This window comes from Nerophis ophidion, linkage group LG08 (genome assembly GCF_033978795.1).
Source record: "Nerophis ophidion isolate RoL-2023_Sa linkage group LG08, RoL_Noph_v1.0, whole genome shotgun sequence".
Lineage (NCBI taxonomy): Eukaryota > Metazoa > Chordata > Actinopteri > Syngnathiformes > Syngnathidae > Nerophis > Nerophis ophidion.
Genome location: NC_084618.1, coordinates 37907841 through 37928693, shown reverse-complemented (window position 1 = coordinate 37928693; position 20853 = coordinate 37907841). Strand labels below are relative to the sequence as shown.

The 20853-nt window shown below is 38.9% G+C and overlaps 1 protein-coding gene across 4 annotated transcripts in view; it reads right to left on the bottom strand.

The window, feature by feature from the left end:
* The window catches only part of pag1 (phosphoprotein membrane anchor with glycosphingolipid microdomains 1), an 85773-nt gene that overhangs the window by 9045 nt on the left and 55875 nt on the right, over positions 1 to 20853 (bottom strand). For 3 of the 4 annotated variants that reach the window (XM_061908495.1, XM_061908494.1, XM_061908496.1), the window contains 4 exons: positions 20176 to 20272; positions 19934 to 20106; positions 14911 to 15333; positions 4619 to 4678 (listed from right to left, as the gene is read on the bottom strand). In XM_061908495.1, coding sequence (XP_061764479.1) covers positions 4619 to 4678; positions 14911 to 15333; positions 19934 to 20106; positions 20176 to 20272 — 753 coding nt within the window. The remainder of the gene's footprint in view (positions 1 to 4618; positions 4679 to 14910; positions 15334 to 19933; positions 20107 to 20175; positions 20273 to 20853) is intronic. The other variant, XM_061908497.1, reaches the window with a different exon arrangement.

Sequence of the window (20853 nt, the reverse complement as noted above, 5' to 3'; positions counted from 1 at the left end):
CGAATTTGTCCCAATTTTCACGCAACCAACATTATTAAGGGCTGCCGTGACTGCACTGCCTTTAACGTCCTCTACAACAGTGGTTCTCAACGTTTTTTCAGTGACGTACCCCCTGTGAACATTTTTTTAATTCAAGTACCCCCTAATCAGAGAAAATCATTTTTGGTTGAAAAAAAAGAGATAAAGAAGTAAAATACAGCACTATGTCATCAGTTTCTGATTTATTAAATTGTATAACAGTGCAAAATATTGCTCATTTGTAGTGGTCTTTTTGAACTATTTGGAAAAAAAGATATAAAAATAACTAAAAAACTTGTTGAAAAATAAACAAGTGAAGAAGTGATTAAATTATAAATAAAGATTTCTACACATAGAAGTAATCATTAACTTAAAGTGCCCTCTGTGGGGATTGTAATAGAGATCCATCTGGATCCATCAACTTCATTCTAAACATTTCTTCACAAAAAAAGAAATCTTTAACATCAATATTTGTGGAACATGTCCATAAAAAGTCCAGCTGTCAACACTGAATGTTGGATTGTTGTACTATTTTTTCACAGTCTATGAACTTACATTCATATTTCATTGAGGTATTATTCGTTAAACATATTTTTAACAGATTCATGAATAGCTGCTATTTTTTTAAATGTTTAAAATAAATCTCGCTTGTCCTTTGGGATATCTCCAAGTACTTCCAGGGGTCCGCGCCCCCCCTTCTAGAGGACTACTGCTTCACTACATGTGAACGAGCACGCTTTTACATCTCACAACCAATGTGCCGGCTCCGTGTCATGTTATGTGAGACTTATGCAGAACAACGTCAGGGGCGGCAAGACGTACTTGTTCAACAGCTACACAGGTCACAGTAAGGGTGGCCGTATAAACAACTTTAACACTGTTACAAATATGCGCCACACTGTGAACCCACACCAAACAAGAATGACCAACACATTTCGGGAAAATTTCCGCACCCTAAGACAACTAAAAAAACAAGAGAACAAATACCCAGAACACCTTGCAGGGCTACAATATACAACACCTCAACTGACGCAAGTAGGGAGGTTGGGGTGTGGGGGGGTGGTGGTAGCGGGTGTGTGTATTGTAGCCCGGAAGAGTCAGGGCTGCAATGAATTGTGGGTATTAGTTCTGTTTAGTTTATGTTGTATTACAGTGCGGATATTCTCCTGAAATGTGTTTGTCATTCTTGTTTGGTGTGGGTTCACAGTCTGGCACATATTTGTAACAGTGTTAAAGTTTTTTCTACGGCCACCCTCAGTGTGACTTGTGTAGCTGTTGATCAAATAGGTCTTGCAACATCACACGTGTACTGCTCACCCAAAGGTGACATCTAATCTGGCTTAAATACTGTCCATACAAAATACAGAGGGTGGTAAGAAATGTACCGTTACAACTCTCCATGAATGGGATTGATTGTCCCGTGAAAATCGAGAATGTTTGGTAGTATGGCGCTTTCAAGTCCTATTCATATTAAAGTCGCGGGCCGCATATACATTAATTAGTCGTATCAAAGCGCGGGCCGCAAAACAACGTCTCGCGGGCTGCAATTGGCCCGCGGGCCGCATGTTTGAGACCCCTGACCTAGAGGCAATGGGATGGGCTGTCATGTGTAATGTATCAGATGTATCAGGAGCGAAAGAGTACATCATGAAAAGAGAGAGGGTCCTACAGGGTTTCAGCGGGTAATTTACAAAGCACTAAAAGTCATTCAATTGATTTTGCAAAAATTTGTGTCTTAAATGGCATTAAAAAGCAGTATATGCAATGTCCACAGGCATTAAAAATGTTTCATACAATTGTAGGCCTGGTCCAATAGTCAATAAAACAATTCATGGAACGATAAATGAAAATGAACTTTATTACTTGGCTGGTAAATTAAAAAAATTACTTTGTGTGTGGCTTTCAAACTGGATACAAGAGGTTTCACTCTGTGCATCACTCTCAGCACCTGAGCACCTTTTATTTGACAGTAGAATCAAAAGTGCGGAGTGAAGCCTCTCGTCAGTCATCCACAATCTTTGTTTCAGTATGAGCAGGCAGGACCGCACAGAATACACCAACATGGCATCACTGGTGACAAGTACTGCTAAATAACAAAAGTCAGGAGGAGAAAATATGATTACAAAGCCAAATGTCCCTGTGTGGGAATATTTCTGCCACACCGCGGTGAGGGATGTCTTGTTTTGTGATTTGCATGTTTTATTTTGAAAAGCAACTCCTCTTGTTTCAGATCATGGGCCCATCCTCTAGTGTCACCAGTCTGACGTCATCCCTGACCCTTGATTGTTTCCACCTGTTTCCCATTACCCTCATGTTCCATACAAGTCCATGCCTCTCTTTGTTCTGTGACAGATTGTCTCGAACCTCCGTGCCTGTCTAGCGTCCATTTTCATGTTCATGTTCATGTCCTTGCCTCCTCCCACGTCTACTTCCTTGGATCCAGAATTCCCATGCTGTAATTTTGAGTTTAACTTTTTCTCCTCCTCAGGGCGACTTTTGTTATCTAGCCTTTATTCAACCGAAGTGGTGAGTTATGATTTTTTCCTAATAATCTTTACTTCCTCAAAGTTTTTGAGTGATTTTGCGTTTACCTTTGTTAGACTAAGATTAGAGCAGACATTTTTATAGTCATTGTTTTCTTCCTCCTGAAAGAGCTTTTTTTGTTAAGTTTTCATAGCAGATACGGCGCTAATTATAGTTTGTCTTTATTTTGGTATTTTCCTCCTTTTTAGGAGTGATTTTCGCTGATCGTTTTTTTGTAACTTATAGATTTTGTATAACTCTGGCTCTGGAGGTTTAAGAGTTGTCAAAATAAAAGCTTTACTACGAATCTCATCTCTGCATCTGAGTCCATTCTTAAGTCCAAACCTGACAATTTAATCTTCAAACTGAATGAGTAACATGAGCCCAACAACACGGACAGATGAATGACCAAGTATGCTGTGATGGCATTGGCAACAAAAGAGACAACAAAACAAACCACCCGAACAGTTTTTTCAACCGGGGAAAAAGTGCACCTCAAGATTTTTACCATTTATTGAAGTGCAATTTTTGGTAATAGTAATTAAGTTTGTTTACCTAAGATAATTAGTTATTGACCTTCCAATTACAATGGCAAAAATACTACAGTAATGAAAAATGTTTATTGTGCTTCAAAAGGTTACTTGCATTATCATAATCCATTTAGATTAAATCAGTAGTAAATTTGGCCACGGTTAATGTAAACTCTCAACTATTCAAGGTTATCATTATCGAATGTTTACTTTCAACTATTCAAATTTAGCATAGTAAAAAGCTTACCATTGTCTAAACAGACAATGGTAAACTTTTGACTATACAGTGAAACCTTGATTTATGAACTTGATTGGTTCTTGAACACAATTTGTAAAAGGAAATGATCATATAGTTAAACAGAGTTCCCCATAAGAAACATGAATAATGGGTTGCAGCCTTGACAAAAGTCCATATTTTAGTGAAGGTTTGTACACTTTAACCACAATATAAAGTGCTATACAATACTCTATATGAAACACACAATGAACTTTCTATTTTATTTTAAAACTTAGTTAGGTAAAGGCCAATGAAAATGAATGAAAAATAAGCAGAACTGTGCTGCTAACGCGCACGCACACAGAAGCCACAATGGTGCCCTCGCAAAGGATCATAAATCCTTAACTTTTAACAACCATACATTAACAAGGAGCTGAATAAAGGAGCAGACAGACAAAGAACGATTCCCCGCACCGCCCCCACCTCCAAACCTCTTCTGTGTGTGCTCTGAGTTCAAGGAGCAGTAGCTGTCATTTCTTTTTCACGCTGTGCAATAAGTCTGCTCTGGCATCCATCCATCCATCCATTTTCTACAGTTCATTCCCCTTTGGGGTCGTAGTGCCTTGTGCCTGGTGCCTATCGGACGGAAGGCGGTCTACACCCTGGACAAGTCGCTACCTCATGGCAGGGCCAACACAGATAGACAGACAACATTCACACTCACATTCACACACTAGGGCCAAGTTAGTGTTGCCAATCAACCTATCCCCAGGTGAATGTCTTTGGAAGTGGGATATTTTCCGGAAAAGAAAGGTATCTTCACAATTAGACCTTGTTGTGGCACCGAGCCTTCTTTGTCAATCTTCGTCCATCATACTTGTGAATGCCATTAATTTGATTTAACTTGAAGTGATCAGTTCATAAACAGAACATTTTGCGTATAGAGGGGGTTCGTAAATCGAGGTGCCACTGTATATAATAACCATCTTCAGTATGACATGGGCATTAAATGGTTTTAGGTTCCATTAAAAAGGCATTAGATTCAATTTGCTGATAGCTGCAGAAACCCTGTCCTAAAACCATCGGGTCTGTAGTCCAAACACAACTCATTAGCATTAAAGCTGCAGACACATCAAACGGGGTGCTCCCAGTCAGCCTGATTAAAACCACTTGTCAAAGTTTATTTAGGTTACAACTTGTACCTCCTCCTCTCTCCCCCATTCAGAGCGTACTATCTGATCTTCTACTCTTCCTTTTAGGTGCTTGCCTTGAGCCAATGTGCTGCCATCTCAGGAGTGTAAGTATTGGGAATAAGGGACTTGTAGCTTACCTCGTTGTCTGACGGAACTTTGTTGTGGAGCCCCGGTGCTGAAGACAGAGGGGAGTGGAGCTAGATGGGAGAACACAAAGAGGGCTCAGGAAATATATAAAAACTCCCGAGGCTGAACAGTGTTGACTCTCTAAGGAACATTTTGCCTCACAGAAATCGCTACCCTGTTTCATTTACAAACTAGTTTTGACACATTTTTCGATGCAACGCAGAAAGTTTTTTTTTTAAAGGCAAATTAAGACCCATTTGCCTATTGATTTGCATCGCTGTCACCAGTGTATCGACTGGTCCTCAAAAAGCAGGAAAAATGAAGCTAATGTTGCACATAAGTACTCGCTTATTGAGAGCGTTATTGAGATAAAATCAATAGGCGGTGACAGCTTCGGTCCGGGACGTCTCCGTGATTGATGGCATCCACAAAGCGCACGTGACGGTGGCGGAAAACACCTCAGGAGCCTAAGGAGAAGCTCGATATTCCCGCAAGATCACAGTAATTGATGCGCCTTAAGTTGTAATGCCTCTGAGAAAGGCATTCACAACTCCATTTTATTTCTTATATTTTCTAATAAAACCTGCAGCCACACAGGATGCTAAATGGTGCTGGGCGCTCATACGTCAAAGTCTCCGAGGCGACGCATGAATCAATATGGTTACCTTATGGATAAAGCCCATTTGGACACATGATTACTTTTATAGATTTGACATACAATCTGCCAGGCGCCTGAAGGCTTTTTCACTCTAATTGGGTGACCAATTAGGCAGAGTGACCCCGGCCTCTGAGGCTATGAGACGCACGAGTGACGTTACCAATTGTTGCTGGCTTCTAAGCACACCAGGTAACACGAGTAAACATTGACAATAGGGATGTAATGATGAACAGTATTCATGATTAACTCTCGACAGCTAGTATTGCAATTTAATGAAAATAATTGAAAAAGTAATTGATAACTGCACTTCGATAAGCGCTAATCAGCTAGCTTAAATGTTAGTGGACAGGAAGATAGCTTGCGCAGACTCACATAAACTGGAAATTAAGTGTTTTTCCTGTCATTAAAAAAACTCTAAAACCTTTGAAAATTGAAACGGAAAAAGATAAACGCTCAAATGTGGCTCTTAAGAATCCAGTACAATATTTAATGTTTTTTCTTCCAATAAAGTAAATTGTGTCCGTTTATTTTTTAAATGTTTTAAAATTAAAACTTTTTGAGCACAGTCAACGATATCGCAATAATAATGATTACAATAACATGATATTTTCATATCATTACATCCGTAATTAAATTATACTTTTTTTCTGCCTAAGATTTGGTGCATTAGCTTTATTTGAGGGGGTAAATGTTCACTAAGCCCGCGTTTCACATACATTTATTTAGTCATTGTGGCTTGCCACACATATATATTATGATAACCACAAAAAAGATTTGGCCAATTTTTTTCGGATTTAATACCATCACAAAGGAATTATAACAAGTAGATGACATCCGCTTACTTAAGTTGAAGTGAAAGTACCACTGATAGTCACACACACACACTGGGTGTGGTGAAAATACCCTCTGCACTTTACCCACCCCCTTGTTCCACCCCCCCGGGAGATGAGGGGGGCAATGAGCAGCAGCCTTTGCCGTGTTCGGGAATCAGAAGTTGCTCTTGGATTTACAAGCTAAATGGTGTGTCGAGGATGGTAAAAAAAAGAGTAAATATAGGTAAAAGAACGTAGAGAGCAAGTAAAATAAGGTTGAAAATGCAAAATTAGTAGGTAAACATAGGTAAGATAGGGTACAAATTTGGTAAAAAGTAAAAAAAAAAGTATGTAAACTTAGGTAAACTAGTGGCTAAACAGGTGAAAGGTAAAAAGTATAGTTAAAAAAGGTAAAAGCAGGTAAAAAAAAAACAGTAGAAAAAGATTGAGCATTTATAGGTTAACAAGTTAAAAAGCAGGTTAAAAAAAGTAGATAAACACACGTAAAAAGCAGGTAAAAAAGGTAGAATAATTTAAAATAGTGGCTAAACAGGTAAAACAAGGCAGAAGGGAACACAGATGGGTACACAAAGGTAAAATAAACTAAAAAGCAGGTAAAACACTCTAGAGCAGTGGTGTCAAACGTACGGCCCGCGGGCCCGGCCCGCGAAAAGGCTTTATCCAGCCCGTGGGATGAGTTTGCTAAATATAAAAATGAGCCGAAATTTTTTAATTAAAGAAACGGCGGTTCTGAATGTGTCCACTAGATGTCACAATAGCAATTCTGTGTATCTCTGTAGACCAGGGGTCGGCAACCCGCGGCTCCGGAGCCGCATGCGCCTCTTTGATCACTCTGATGTGGCTCAGCTGCATACTTGCTGACCCTCGAGATTTTTCCGGGAGGTTGTCCGGATTTCAGTGCCTTTCCCAGAAATACCCCTGAGATAACATTCTCCGGTTTTCACCCGCATAACTATTTTGAGGGCGTGTCGTTGTGACAATGCTTTAAACGTTCACTAAAACATATTGTCACGCCCGCCTTCACGCCATGCTATTTGCGTGCCGGCCGGTCACATGTAGAATGCGACCCCTGATAGCACACATTATCGACTGCATGGCATACTTGGTCAACAGCTACACAGGTTACACTGATGGTTGTGATATAAACAACTTTAACACTCTTACTAATATGCGCCACACTGTGAACCCACACCAAACAAGAATGACAAACACATTTCGGGAGAACATCCGCACTGTAACACAGCATAAACACAACATAACGAATACCCAGAATCCCATGCATCCCTAACTCTTCCAGGCAACATTATACACCCCCGCCCACCAAACCCCACCCACTTCAACCAAATAAACACCAATGAGTGGACTAATGAACATTATCACATCATTTATTCAGAAAGTATAAATAACGACTAGAGATGTCCGATAATGGCTTTTTTGCCGATAGCTGATATTCCGATATTGTCCAACTCTTAATTACCGAGTTCTATATCAACCGATACCGATATATACAGTTGTGGAATTAACACATTGTTATGCCTAGATTTGTTGTGAAATCAGAAATTGTCTTTGTTTTTAAGTTATCGTAACGTGATTTTACCAGTCCGGCCCACTTGGGGGTAGATTTTCTCCATGTGGCCCCCCATCTAAAATGAGTTTGACACCCCTGCTCTAGAAGAAGGTATAAAGTAGGTAAATGAAGGTAAAATGCAGATAAAAGAAGGCAATAAACAGGTAAACATAGAAAAAAGAGGGTTAAAATGTAGGTAAAACAGTAATAAGAAGATAAAAACTAAAAACAAGGTTAAAAGCAGATAAAACAAGGTTAAAAAGTAGGTACAGTTTAGAAAAAATGAGGTAAAGGAAAGTAAAAAATGTAGGTAAACAGGTAAAAAAGGGTAAAAAGCAGATAAAAGAAAGCAAAAACATAGGGAACCCTATATGGGTGAAATAAGGTAAAACGCATGTAGAACAAGGTTGGGGAAAAAGTAAGTAAACAGGTAAAAGAAGGTAAACATAGATAAAAGATTAAAAAGCATGTAAGGTTAAAAGGTAGGTAACATGGGTAAATGAGGGAAAAGGTTAAAAGGTAGGTAAACATGGGTAAATGAAGGTAAAATGCAGATAAAAGAAGGTAAAAAGCTGGTAAAACAAGGTAAAAAGTAGGTACACATTGGGAAAAGAGAGTAAAAGGGTATCTAGAACAGTTAAAAGAAGGTAAAAAAAAAAAGTACATAAAATAATAGTAAAATTAGATAAACATTGGTAAATGAAGGTACAACTCAGATAAAATAAGGTAGAGGAAGTAAATGAAGGTAAAAAAACTAGGTAAACAGTCAAAAGAAGGTGAAAAGCTGATAAAAGAAAGGAAAAAGTAAGTAATAAAAGGGTAAAAGATGGTAAAAGGCAGTTACAAGAGGGTAAAAAGAAATCGGTAAACATGAGTAAAAGAAAGTAAAAAGCTTTGTGGGTGACACTTTAACAGTTACACACACACACACACACACACACACACACACACACACACACACACACACACACACACACACACACTGGTGAACATAAGGCACGCTGGGTAATCCAGACGCAACTCCGCTGGATGCCACCGCATTGTGAAATATGGAATGTAGAATGATGCACATGTACATTTTCTTTGAAATCAGGGCACACTTATTGGACAGACTATGTTTATTTTAATCACCTGTATGTTTAGGGTACCAAATATGGTTCCTTTCCTGGTTAAAGGTTGGAATACCAAATATTGTTCCTTTCCATTTTAAGGACTTGGTTCCCAAATATGGTTCCTAGGTGTACCTAATATTGTGGGCCGTGAGTGCATATGAGGACCTGGTCCAGTCAGCAGGAATGTTGCTACCGCTACTTGGCCCACCCTCCATCATGGAAACATGTGTGTGTTTGCATATATTGTGCTGCACGTAGACCCCCTGGGGCTGATTTAAGGTTAACCCTCAATGTTGCTGCCTCCCTGCGGTTTACGCTCATGTATGACCAAGAGGGTGATTTGTCTTGTCGGATAATATGCGTGTGCACGTTATTAGTGTGTGTGCGTATGTGCGTGCGTGCATGCCTGCGTGTGTGCGGCTAGAACCAGCTGCCCACCGTCCTCGTGACAGTTAGTCTGGCTCCATGATGGATGATGGTGCGTCCTGTGATGCTTGCATTTGCAAGCGCATGCAGCGGAGTGTAGGTAAATGCCCTCAGGTAGCACCAATGCACTGCCACTAAATGCACACAAAGACTTTCAACACACATTGGCGCCCGACCTTTCGTTGCACAGCCTCCCTGATCATGTGGTTGTTATTGAACGTAAACAGCGCCGCGACTTGTTGGCAGTCGTACAAGACGCGCGCATCACCCGCAGGCTTTTTAAATGGGCTGCACGAAATGAGTTTGACCCACCTGACGGGCTGCTGGGACTGCCGCCAGCATGGTTGGGCCTCTAGTCTCCAGGATAGAGGAATGTGGGTTTTCATACGCCCACCTCATTGCTGTTAATGTGCATGCAAAGCAGAAGATAATCTGCCTATTGTACTAGTGTACTGTACGTACACGTGTCAGCGTGCACGTCAGCACCACTGACACCTCAGTTGTCCAGCTCGCTTTAATCAGCTTAGCGTTCCACATGTCTTGTGTCGCCTAGATTTACATTAACAACATCCCATATTTCTACCTCATAAATGCACGACTTATTACGTGAATAAAAACCTGCTCTAATTTATTTTGGTTATGTCACCAATTTGGTTACATACGGGTTACTTTTCCAATAAAAATATTGTTAATGGTTCCTCCTGTAAGATAAACTTCATCTTGACATGGTGCACAGGTCATTAGATACCAGTTTTCAATCAATCAATCAATCAATCAATGTTTATTTATATAGCCCCAAATCACAAATGACTCAAAGGACTGCACAAATCATTACGACTACAACATCCTCGGAAGAACCCACAAAAGGGCAAGGAAAACTCACACCCAGTGGGCAGGGAGAATTCACATCCAGTGGGACGCCAGTGACAATGCTGACTATGAGAAACCTTGGAGAGGACCTCAGATGTGGGCAACCCCCCCCCTCTAGGGGACCGAAAGCAATGGATGTCGAGCGGGTCCAACATGATACTGTGAAAGTTCAATCCATAGTGGCTCCAACACAGCCGCGAGAGTTCAGTTCAAGCGGATCCAAGACAGCAGCGAGAGTCCCGTCCACAGGAGACCATCTCAAGCGGAGGCGGGTCAGCAGCGTAGAGATGTCCCCAACCGATACAGGCGAGCGGTCCATCCTGGGTCCCGACGAGCGGTCCATCATGGGTCTCGACTCTGGACAGCCAGTACTTCATCCAGGGTTATCGGACTGGACCCCCTCCACAAGGGAGGGGGGGACATAGGGGAAATGTTGTATTCCCAAAATGGTAAAAGTTGTAAATTGCCCAATGTGATACAGGTGGTCAGTTACCAAATACGATAAAGGTTTTAAATTACCGAATTTAGTAAAACGTTTACAGTTACCAGATATGGTAAAATGTTTAATGTTACCGGATATGGTAAAAGTTTTAAGTTACTGAATATGGCAAAAGTTTTAGGTGAATGAATATGGTAAAAGATTTAAGTTGCTGAATATGTTAAAAGTTGTACGTTGAGAAATTTCAAACGTCGTAAGTTACCTACTATTGAACAAGTTTTAGGTTACTGAATATGGTAAAAGTTGGAAGTAAGCGAATATGATAAAAGTTGCAAGTGACCGAATATAGTATAAGTTGTGTTAACAGATATGGTAAAAGTTGTAAATTGCCCAATGTGATACAAGTGGTCAGATAACAAATACAATAAAGGTTTTAAATTACCGAATATGGTAAAAAGTTTACAGTTATCAGATATGGTAAAAAGTTTAACGTTACAGGATATGGTAAAAGTTTTACGTTACTAAATATGGTAAAATTTTTAAGTTGCCGAATATGTTAAAAGTAATAAGTTGAGAAATTTCAAAAGTCGTAAGTTACCTACTATAGTACAAGTTTGAGGTTACTGAATATGGTAAAAGTTGAAAGTAAGCGAATATGGTAAAAGTTGCAAGTGACCGAATATAGTATAAGTTGTGTTAACAGATATGGTAAAAGTTGTAAGTTACCAACCATGGTAGTAGTTGTAAATTGCCCAATGTGATACAAGTGGTCAGATACCAAATACAATAAAGGTTTTAAATTACCGAATATAGTAAAAAGTTTACAGTTATCAGATATGGTAAAAAGTTTAACGTTACAGGATATGGTAAAAGTTTTACGTTACTAAATATGGTAAAAGTTTTAAGTTGTCGAATATGTTAAAAGTTATAAGTTGAGAAATTTCAAAAGTCGTAAGTTACCTACTATAGAACAAGTCTGAGGTTACTGAATATGGTAAATGTTGGAAGTAAGCGAAAATGGTAAAAGTTGCAAGTGACCGAATATAGTATAAGTTGTGTTAACAGATATGGTAAAAGTTGTAAGTTACCAAACATGGTAATAGTTGTAAATTGCCCAATGTGATACAAGTGGTCAGATACCAACATCGATAAATGTTTTAAATTACTGAATATAGTAAAAAGTTTACAGTTACCAGATATGGTAAAAGGTTTAACGTTACCGGATATGGTAAAAGTTTCAAGTTGCCGAATATGTTAAAAGTTGTAAGTTGAGAAATTTCAAAATTCGTAAGTTACCTACTATAGAACAAGTTTGAGGTTACTGAATATGGTAAAAGTTGGAAGTAAGCGAATATGGAAAAGTTGCAAGTGACTGAATATAGTATAAGTTGTGTTAACAGAAATGGTAAAAGTTGTAAGTTACCAAACATGGCAAAAGTAGTAAATTGCCCAATGGGATACAAGTGGTCAGATACCAAATACGATAAAGGTTTTAAATTACCGAATATGGTAAAAAGTTTACAATTACCGGATATGGTAAAAAGTTTAACGTTACCAGATATGGTAAAAGTATTACGTTACTGAATATGGCAAAAGTTTTAAGTTACTGAATATGTTACAAGTTTTAAGTTGCCTAATATGTTAAAAGCTGTATTTTGCTGAATAAGTTAAAAGTTGTAAGTTAAGAAATTTCAAAAGTCGTAAGTTACCTACTATAAAACAAGTTTTAGTTTACTGAATATGGTAAAAGTTGCAAGTGACCGGCTATAGTATAAGTTGTGTTAACAGAAATGGTAAAAGTTATAAGTTACCAAACATGGCAAAAGTTGTAATTTACCGCATATGGTAAAAGTTCTAAGTTACCGAATATGGTAAAGCTTCTATGTTACTGAATATGGTAAAAGTTGTGTTATCAAAAACAGTAAAGGTTCTTCGTTACAAAAAATGTTTAAAGTTGTAAGGTACCGAATACAGTAAAACTTGTAGGTCACCAAATATGGCGAAAGTTTTGTTACCAATAATGGTACAAGTTGTAAGTTATTGAATATCGTAAAAGTCGTAAGTTGCCAAAAATGGTAAAAGTCATAAGTTATAGGATATGGTAAAAGTTGTAAGTTACCAAATATGGTAAAAGCTGTGTTGTCATAAATGGTGAAAGTTGTCGGTTTCAAAACATGGCAAAGTTTGTTAAGTTACCAAATATGGTAAAATGTATAAGTTACCAAATATTGTAAAAGTTGTGTTACCAATAATGGTAAAAGTTAGAATTTAAAGCGTACGGTAAAAGTCGTAAGTTACCAAAAATGTTTAAAGTTTTAAGTTACCGAATATGGTAAAAGTTGTAAGTTACTGAATGTGGTAAACATTCTAAGTTACCATACTGTACATAGTAAAAGTTGAAAGTTATCGAACAGAATACAGTAAAAGTTTTCATTTACCGAATATGGTAAAAGTTGCAAGTTACCAAACTGAATATAATAAGATTTATAAGTTACAGAAAAAAACATGGTAAAAGTTGTAAGATACCGAATACAATAAAAGTTGGTAAAAAAAAAGACATCGAACCTTGTTTAACGACCATTTCCAGAATATTTTCATCTGACAGTACCAAGATAATGTTGTCGGACGTTGCTATGATATTGTTATCGAACATTACTAGAATATTATTATCGGACATTACCAGGATATTGTTATCGAAAATTACCAGGATATTGCCGAGCATTACCAGGATATCGTTTTTGAATATTACCAGGATATTATCAGACATCCATCCATTTTCTACTGCTTATTCCCTTTGTGGGGTCGCGGGGGGCCCTGGTGCCTATCTCAGCTACAATCGGGCGGAAGGCGGTGTACACCCTGGACAAGTCGCAACATCATCGCAGGGCATATTATCAGACATTTCCAGGATATTGTTAATCAAACATTTCCATGATATTGTTATCGAACATTAGCAATATATTTTTATGGAACATTACCAGGATATTGTTTATTAGCATTTACCAGGATAAAGTTATCAGACATTACCAGTTTATTGTTATCAGACGTTAGCATGGCTAGTATGCTGATGTGTACCTAATGTTGTGGCCAGTGCGTGCATGCTAATTGAGCATGCGTATGGCCGAGCTAGCTGGCTACATACAGAAAAAGGCCACCAAGGAGAAAGGACAGCAGGAAGCATACGGTGAAAAGTTGAACTTTTGTCCGCATTCCGACTAGATATCAAGATTGCACGTGGTAACAAAAAAGTCGTAAACACAGCACTGAAACGTCACTTTGTAAAACACAGTCCACATGTGCATAAAACTTTTAAATAGAAACTGCAATTTTTATTTTTATTTTGCCTATCGTTCACAATCACTATGATGATCATGATTACGGATGTATTTCTTTTTATGCATTCTAACACGTAAACAAACTTTACAATGGAGCCAATGGGAGGTCCTCTATTTTGCCCATAAAACCCAATAAATAATCATCCAAAAAGTGCCAACAATACCCCGTTTACATTTCATGACTTGAATATTAAGCAAGTATTGGTGATATTGTTAACAAAAGCGCTAACGCAGACAAACTATTTATAGCAGCGCCGTTCCCAAGCTTGTGTGCTATTGTTGACATGATCGACTGATCAGCTGTTTCCTCATTTCCTTGCTCGTGGAAGTTTATTCCAAATCATATATCAAGCCTCTCACCTGGATAGTAGAAGGATGAGGATAGATTCCGACGAGTTAGTCAACTTAGGCATCCAATTCAAACCTGGAAATGGCGAGAACGACACGAAAAGGCGCTTGTTTACACCCCATTTTTCTTCTTGAGTATTATGAGTCATTCTTCATCTAAACGGGACTATAACAAGATTCTATCAGTCTGCATTCTAATGACAGCAGATGTTGTACAGTAAGTGATGTTTTATTATGTTTGTTGGCTCTCATGAAGGCTGCCAAGAGTAATAATCAGTGATATTGTTGAAATTGATTTGAAATTAATGCGCGGTGTATGCTTAAAATGATCAAAATACGTAAATATACCAATTACTCCATTTCATATATACTTAAGCACGTATATGAAACCTCAATGGAGGACTTCGGATGTTTTTTAGGGGCGCAATAAACCGAATAGTGGGACTCCAATCGGCTTCATTGTAAGTAGACTTTTGATAACATTTATTCACTATTTAGAATGCTTAAAAAAGAACAACATATATGTTCTTGTCTTACGTAAGGATTGTGATTGATAGGCAAAATTCTCCTTTAAGGGAAATTAAGATCTGCTTCTTCCCACTCCTTATCTATTGAAATAAGACACTGTAAAAATATGTGACATTGTAACTGTATGAATGTTCAAAATAAAATAATACCATAACTTAAAAAAAAAAAATTATGAAACAGTACTCACCTTTCCATTGTATAAAGCTTCCCCGTCAGCAAAGCCGTTCACCAGCATGGGCTGGTTGTCGTTTTCATCCAGAACCTTCTCCGGTACCGGCGGGGGCAAATCCTCTGGCTCCTCTGTGGAGTTTCCAGAGGGGGTGCTGCCACTGCCGCTGTTGTCACCTGACCGCTGCTTGGCCTCCAGGTCAGCGCTGTGGCGGCTCTTCTTGTTGTGGTCCACCGAGGCGTATTCGGCCGTGCTGGGGCTGAGGTGGCCGTTGAGGAGGAGGGGGGCGCAAATGGGCGGCTGGTGGTGGGCAGCGCTCAGGTCGGCCGTACCGTTGGTGAGGGCCAGCTTCTTCGGGGGGTACTTGAGCTCCTTGACCGTCTCATAGAGGGAGTCCTCGATGCTGATGTCGCGGGACGTCACCGCCATGTCTTTCACCACCTGGACAAAGGACAGATACTGTAACAGGGGTGTGGGAAAAAATCGATTAGAATACGAATCGCGATTCTCACGTTGAGCGATTCAGAATCGATTCTCATTTTTAAAAAATCAATTTTTTTGGTTGTTGATTTTTTTTTTATCAATCCAACAAAACAATGAACAGCAAAACCATAACAATGCAATCCAATTCCAAAACCAAACCTGACCTAGCAACACTCAGAACTGCAATAAACAGAGCAATTGAGAAGAGACACAAACACGACACAGAACAAACCAAAAGTAGTGAAACAAAAATGAATATTTTAACAACAGTATCAATATTAGTTATAATTTCAGCATAGCAGTGATTAAAATCCCTCATTGACATTATAATTAGACATTTATACAAAATAAAAAAAGAACAAAAGTGTCATAGTGGCTTACACTTGCTTAGCATCTCATAAGCTTGACAACACACTGTGTCCAATGTTTTCACAAAGATAAAATATGTCATATTTTTTGTTTGTTTAATAGTTAAAACAAATTTACATTATTGCAATCAGTTGATAAAACATTGTCCTTTACAATTATAAAAGCTTGTTTTTAAAATCTACTACTCTGCTAGCATGTCAGCAGACTGGGGTAGATCCTGCTGAAATCCTATGTATTGAATGAATACAGAATCGTTTTGAATCGGAAAAATATTGTTTTTGAATCGAGAACCGGGTTGAATCGAAACAATCTATTTATATTCGAATCGCGAACCCAAGAATCGATATTGAATCAAATCGTGGGACACCCAAAGATTTTCAGCCCTAACAGATAATGTCCTTGACTGAGCCAATTAATAATGCTCCTAATCTAGAGGTCTTCAACAGGGGGTCCTCAACCCATAGGGGGTACACAGAGGTACTGCAGAGACTATTTAAAAAAAAATTAAATTTATATTCCCACCGCAATCTTTTGACAAATTCAGATTTCATTTAAAACATTAACATCAACCCAACACATTGTAGTGTAGTTTAGAAATGACAGGGTGATGGCCACCCTATTCACTGCACACTGCAGGTTTAAAATTAAATAAAATAAAAAATTGTACATATCATACTGTACGCCACAGTATGAACATTTCTTATCATGGTTCATGTGACCAAAATTACCAGATTATCATTATAAAAAAATCTTTAAAATCAATGTTCATTTTAGTAGGGGGAGTCATTCTGTGGAACAACTTAGGGGACGAGTTAAAAAACGTGTCCTAGCATGATTCAATTTAAAACTGTTTAAAAAAGAAGTACTGAAGAAGAACAAGCAGGAAAGAGACTGATGCCCTTAGCACAGAGCGATGGGAGAGAGGTGTATGGTCAGAGAGTGTTTGGGCCTGTGTGTGTGTGTGTGTGTGTGTGTGTGTGTGTGTGTGTGTGTGTGTGTGTGTGTGTGTGTTTTGTCTCGTCTTGTCTTGTCTCATACTAACAGTGGTACTATTATATTGTTAGTGTACAGGAGTTGTTCTTGTTTTTGTTTGTATGGTATTGTTCTTGTATTATATTGTTTATGTTAAATGTGGAAAGAGTGAGAGGGGTTGGGATATTATAAGCATCTGCTTCATCCAACCCCTTTTCAAGCCTTGCATAAATGTCTCTAACAAAATGTAAAAAAAAATGTGTTGTTGTACTGTGCAGGTTTAAAATAAAATACTTCAGTTCAATTCGAAATTATTATTGCGGTATTTTCACATGGTCTCAAATTTTCAAAAGGTACTTACCGTATTTCCCTGAATTGCCACCGGGGCGCTAATTAATTTAAAACCTCTGCTCACTCCGGCACTTACCAAAGCATTGTAAAAATTTGAGTGTGATGTAAGCTTGGACCTTAAATCCTACTGAATAGCTCTTAATCTTCTTCCCTTTATGCGATTTCAAATTACCGGTATTGAAATCAGCATCCTCTATTTTGAAAATGATGACAGGGGAAGTGTCACACTCGTGACGTCACGAGTTTGACCAGGCGGTAATACTAAGCATGCGCTAATTATTTTGGGAAGCGAGTTTGACCCGGCAGTAATTCAAGGCAGGCGCTTACTATATGCCCTGCGGCAATTCAAGGAAATACGGTATACTTAAATCTTTTGACTAAGTTTTATTTAAAAAAGCAAACGTCAAATTCAAAATGACGTACTTTGTAGAAGAAACATTATAGTACATGACTGTTTCATGTAACTGACATGTAGCGATTAACGGTGCTAGGTGACAGCTCGCGATTATCACACTTGTTGACAGCAAGCGATTAACACGCTAGTTGCCAGCTAACAATTAGCACTCTGGGCCGAAGCTAGCAATGTATGTGTTAGTTGCGAGTTAGCAATTAGCATGTTAGCTGCAATTTAGCGATTAGTGTGCTAGTTTGCCTGCTAGCAAATAGCCAGCAAGTTGCCGGCTGGCGGTTTGCGCGATAGTTTTCAACTAGCAATTAGCACGCTAACTGCCGTTAAGTAAATAATGTGCTAGTTGCCAGCCATTGATTAGCGCACTAGTTGCAAGCTGGCGATTAGCCATGATAGCTGCCAGCTAGCGACTATCTTGCTAGTTACCAGCACTATACTATATGACTTGAATATCTTAGTATTGCAAAACAACAAGGTACCTGTTACAAATTCCCTTTGTCAGTGATTAAGATAGAAGATAAAGTTCCCTATTTAATATGTTAATTGTTGAATATAATTGACTATATCATTGTTGAGGTAAACAAGCTATTAATGTAGTCATGCACCTTTAAGTGGAGTCTGTTTGGGTCAAGCAGCTTACCGAGCAGCTATGTTTACTTCTCGGGGTCCTTCAGTCAGTGTGTTAAACAGCGTGTATGTGAGAGTGTACTTAGCTGCTGCTGCAAAAAGTTACATATAAAGAAGAAGTTGAAACGTAAAAAGAGGTCCTTATTCCCTAACAGGAGTATGCTCACGGGTGAAGAGTCCCAGCACAACAACATTAATCTATCTAAATGGTTCTTTAATAAGTTTAGAAAATAATGTGCTAGTTGCCAGCCATTGATTAGCGCACTAGTTGCAAGCTGGCGATTAGCGATGATAGCGGCCAGCTAGCGACCATCTTGCTAGTTACCAGCGCTATACTATATTACTTGAATATCTTAGTATTGCAAAACAACAAGGTACCTTTAAAGGCCTACTGAAACCCACTACTACCCACCACGCAGTCTGATAGTTTATATATCAATGATGAAATATTAACATTGCAACACATGCCAATATGGCCTTTTTAGTTTACTAAATTGCAATTTTAAATTTCCCGGGAGTTTCGTCTTGAAAACGTTGTGTAATGATGACGTGTACGCAAGACGTCACGGGTTTTTAGGAAGTATGAGCGCTGCGCACACACAAAGCTAAAAATCGTCAGCTTTAACCGCATAATTACACAGTATTTTTGAGATCTGTGTTGCTGAATCTTTTGCAATTTGTTCAATTAATATTGGAGAAGTCAAAGTAGAAAGATGGAGTTGGGAAGCTTTAGCCTTTAGCCACACAAACACACGGTGCTTCCTTGTTCAAAATTCCTGGAGGTGAAACTTTACTATGGATCAGAGCGTGGTCAAGCGAACATGAATCACGACGGAATGTCAACCAGCAGGTTTCGGTGAGAAAATTGTGGTTAAAAAGTCGCTTCTTACCGGAGAAAAGCTGCGCTCGTGCCGTCCATAGCTGCCGTCGAGTCCCCTGAGACACTGCGCGTCAAGACACCCGTGGAGACACACCTCCGACTATTAGGTAATATTAAACTCACTAAAACACTAGCAAATAGAAAGATAAGGGATTTCCCAGAATTATCCTAGTAAATGTCTCTAAAAACATCAGAATCCGTCCCAATTCAATCGCGTTTTTTTTTTTTTTACTTGTTTTTATTTATTTTTTCTAGTCCGTTGCTATCAATATCCTCAAACACAAATCTTTCAACCTCGCTCAAATTAATGGGGAAATTGTCGTTTTCTCGGTCCGAATAGCACTTTTTGTCGGAGGCTCCCATTAAAATCAATGTAAATATGTGAGGAGCCCCCACACTTGTGACGTCATCGTCTGCGACTTTCGGTAGAGGCAGGGCTTTTCTCTTAACACCGAAAGTTGCGAACTTTATCATGGATGTTCTCTACTAAATCCTTTCAGCAAAAGTATGGCAATATCGCGAAATGATCAAGTATGACACATAGAATGGACCTGCTATCCCCATTGAAATAAGAAAATCTCATTTCAGTAGGCCTTTTAGAACCAGTTTAATTTAAAACACAATTTATATAGGATAAATAAGTAAGGCAGGGGTGTTTAAACAATTTTCATGTACTGAAAAGTCAGAGCAAGGTCCATATCGATATTTTTTATTCTGTAAAAAAATGACTAAAAACAAACAGTTATCGTACGGTTAGAAAATGTAGTATCAGTGTCAGTGGTATTTGTATCAAAGTGTCAGACTTTTCTCATTACATTACGTCTTTCCACACCATTGGTTGTGTTGGTGCTGGGTTGTACAATGACCTTGCTCAATACTTTCTCTTGCACTCTATATCATGATTCAAGTTAAAACATGAACCAGTTTATACATAGATCATGAGAACAGACCTCGTAGGTGCTGTCCCCCGATGAAGGTGGGGCCGTGCCCCTGATGAGGGAGCTGTTGGGCGGGAGGCTGGGGAGCTCGCGGTCCTGATGACACTTGGAGGACCTGTGCTCTGATTGGCTGAACGCTATCTCCTCCGAGGGATGAGGGCTGCTGGCCTGTGTGTCTGTGAGGACTGGAGACAGACACAGACTTTAGAACATCTCATTTGGGGAAGATGAGCTAACAAGGCCATGTGACATACTTGTACCGCTGGTTGGAGGTTCGTAGTGGGAGCTGCTGACGCCCACATCTGTCATGGGGCTGTCGGGCGACTGGCTGACCGTCTCTTTATCCGACGTCTTGCAGGACATTAAAAGTGGTGTCAGTATTTTGTGTGTCTAGTATCGCTTCTGTGGTCTATTAAAAGCAGTTTGTTTTGGTCTAAAAACATGGGTGAGCTGTGCATCGCTTTTAAGTGAAAAAAAATGTTGACAATAGAAAAGGAGGGTCTGCTAATCAGGGAGAAATACTGCCATGAGTCCTGATAACAAGCAGCCTGAGAAGCTCTCATATAGTTCAAATGAGGACAGAAGCACTTTGTTCCACTGCTGTTTTTCGTCAATAGAAGTGATAGGAAAGCCGTGTTAAGAGCGACACCTCATGGCTACATCATGTCATAGCAGCTCTACAGTCAAAGATGTCATGTTTAACTATTTTAGTGACCAAAACTGAAGTTTTCATTGTTCCAGTCTCCAAATGCAGCACACACTTGTTTTAATGACATCATAGGACGGCAAAAATGCCAATTCTGTCAGTTTGTAAGAGGTGTGCAAGGAGGCATTCTGCAACAATTTGTGCTTTGTCTTAAAGGAAATAAAGGTGATTAAAGGTATATGTATTTTATTAAATAAATAAAATACAGTAAAAAAAAAAATATATA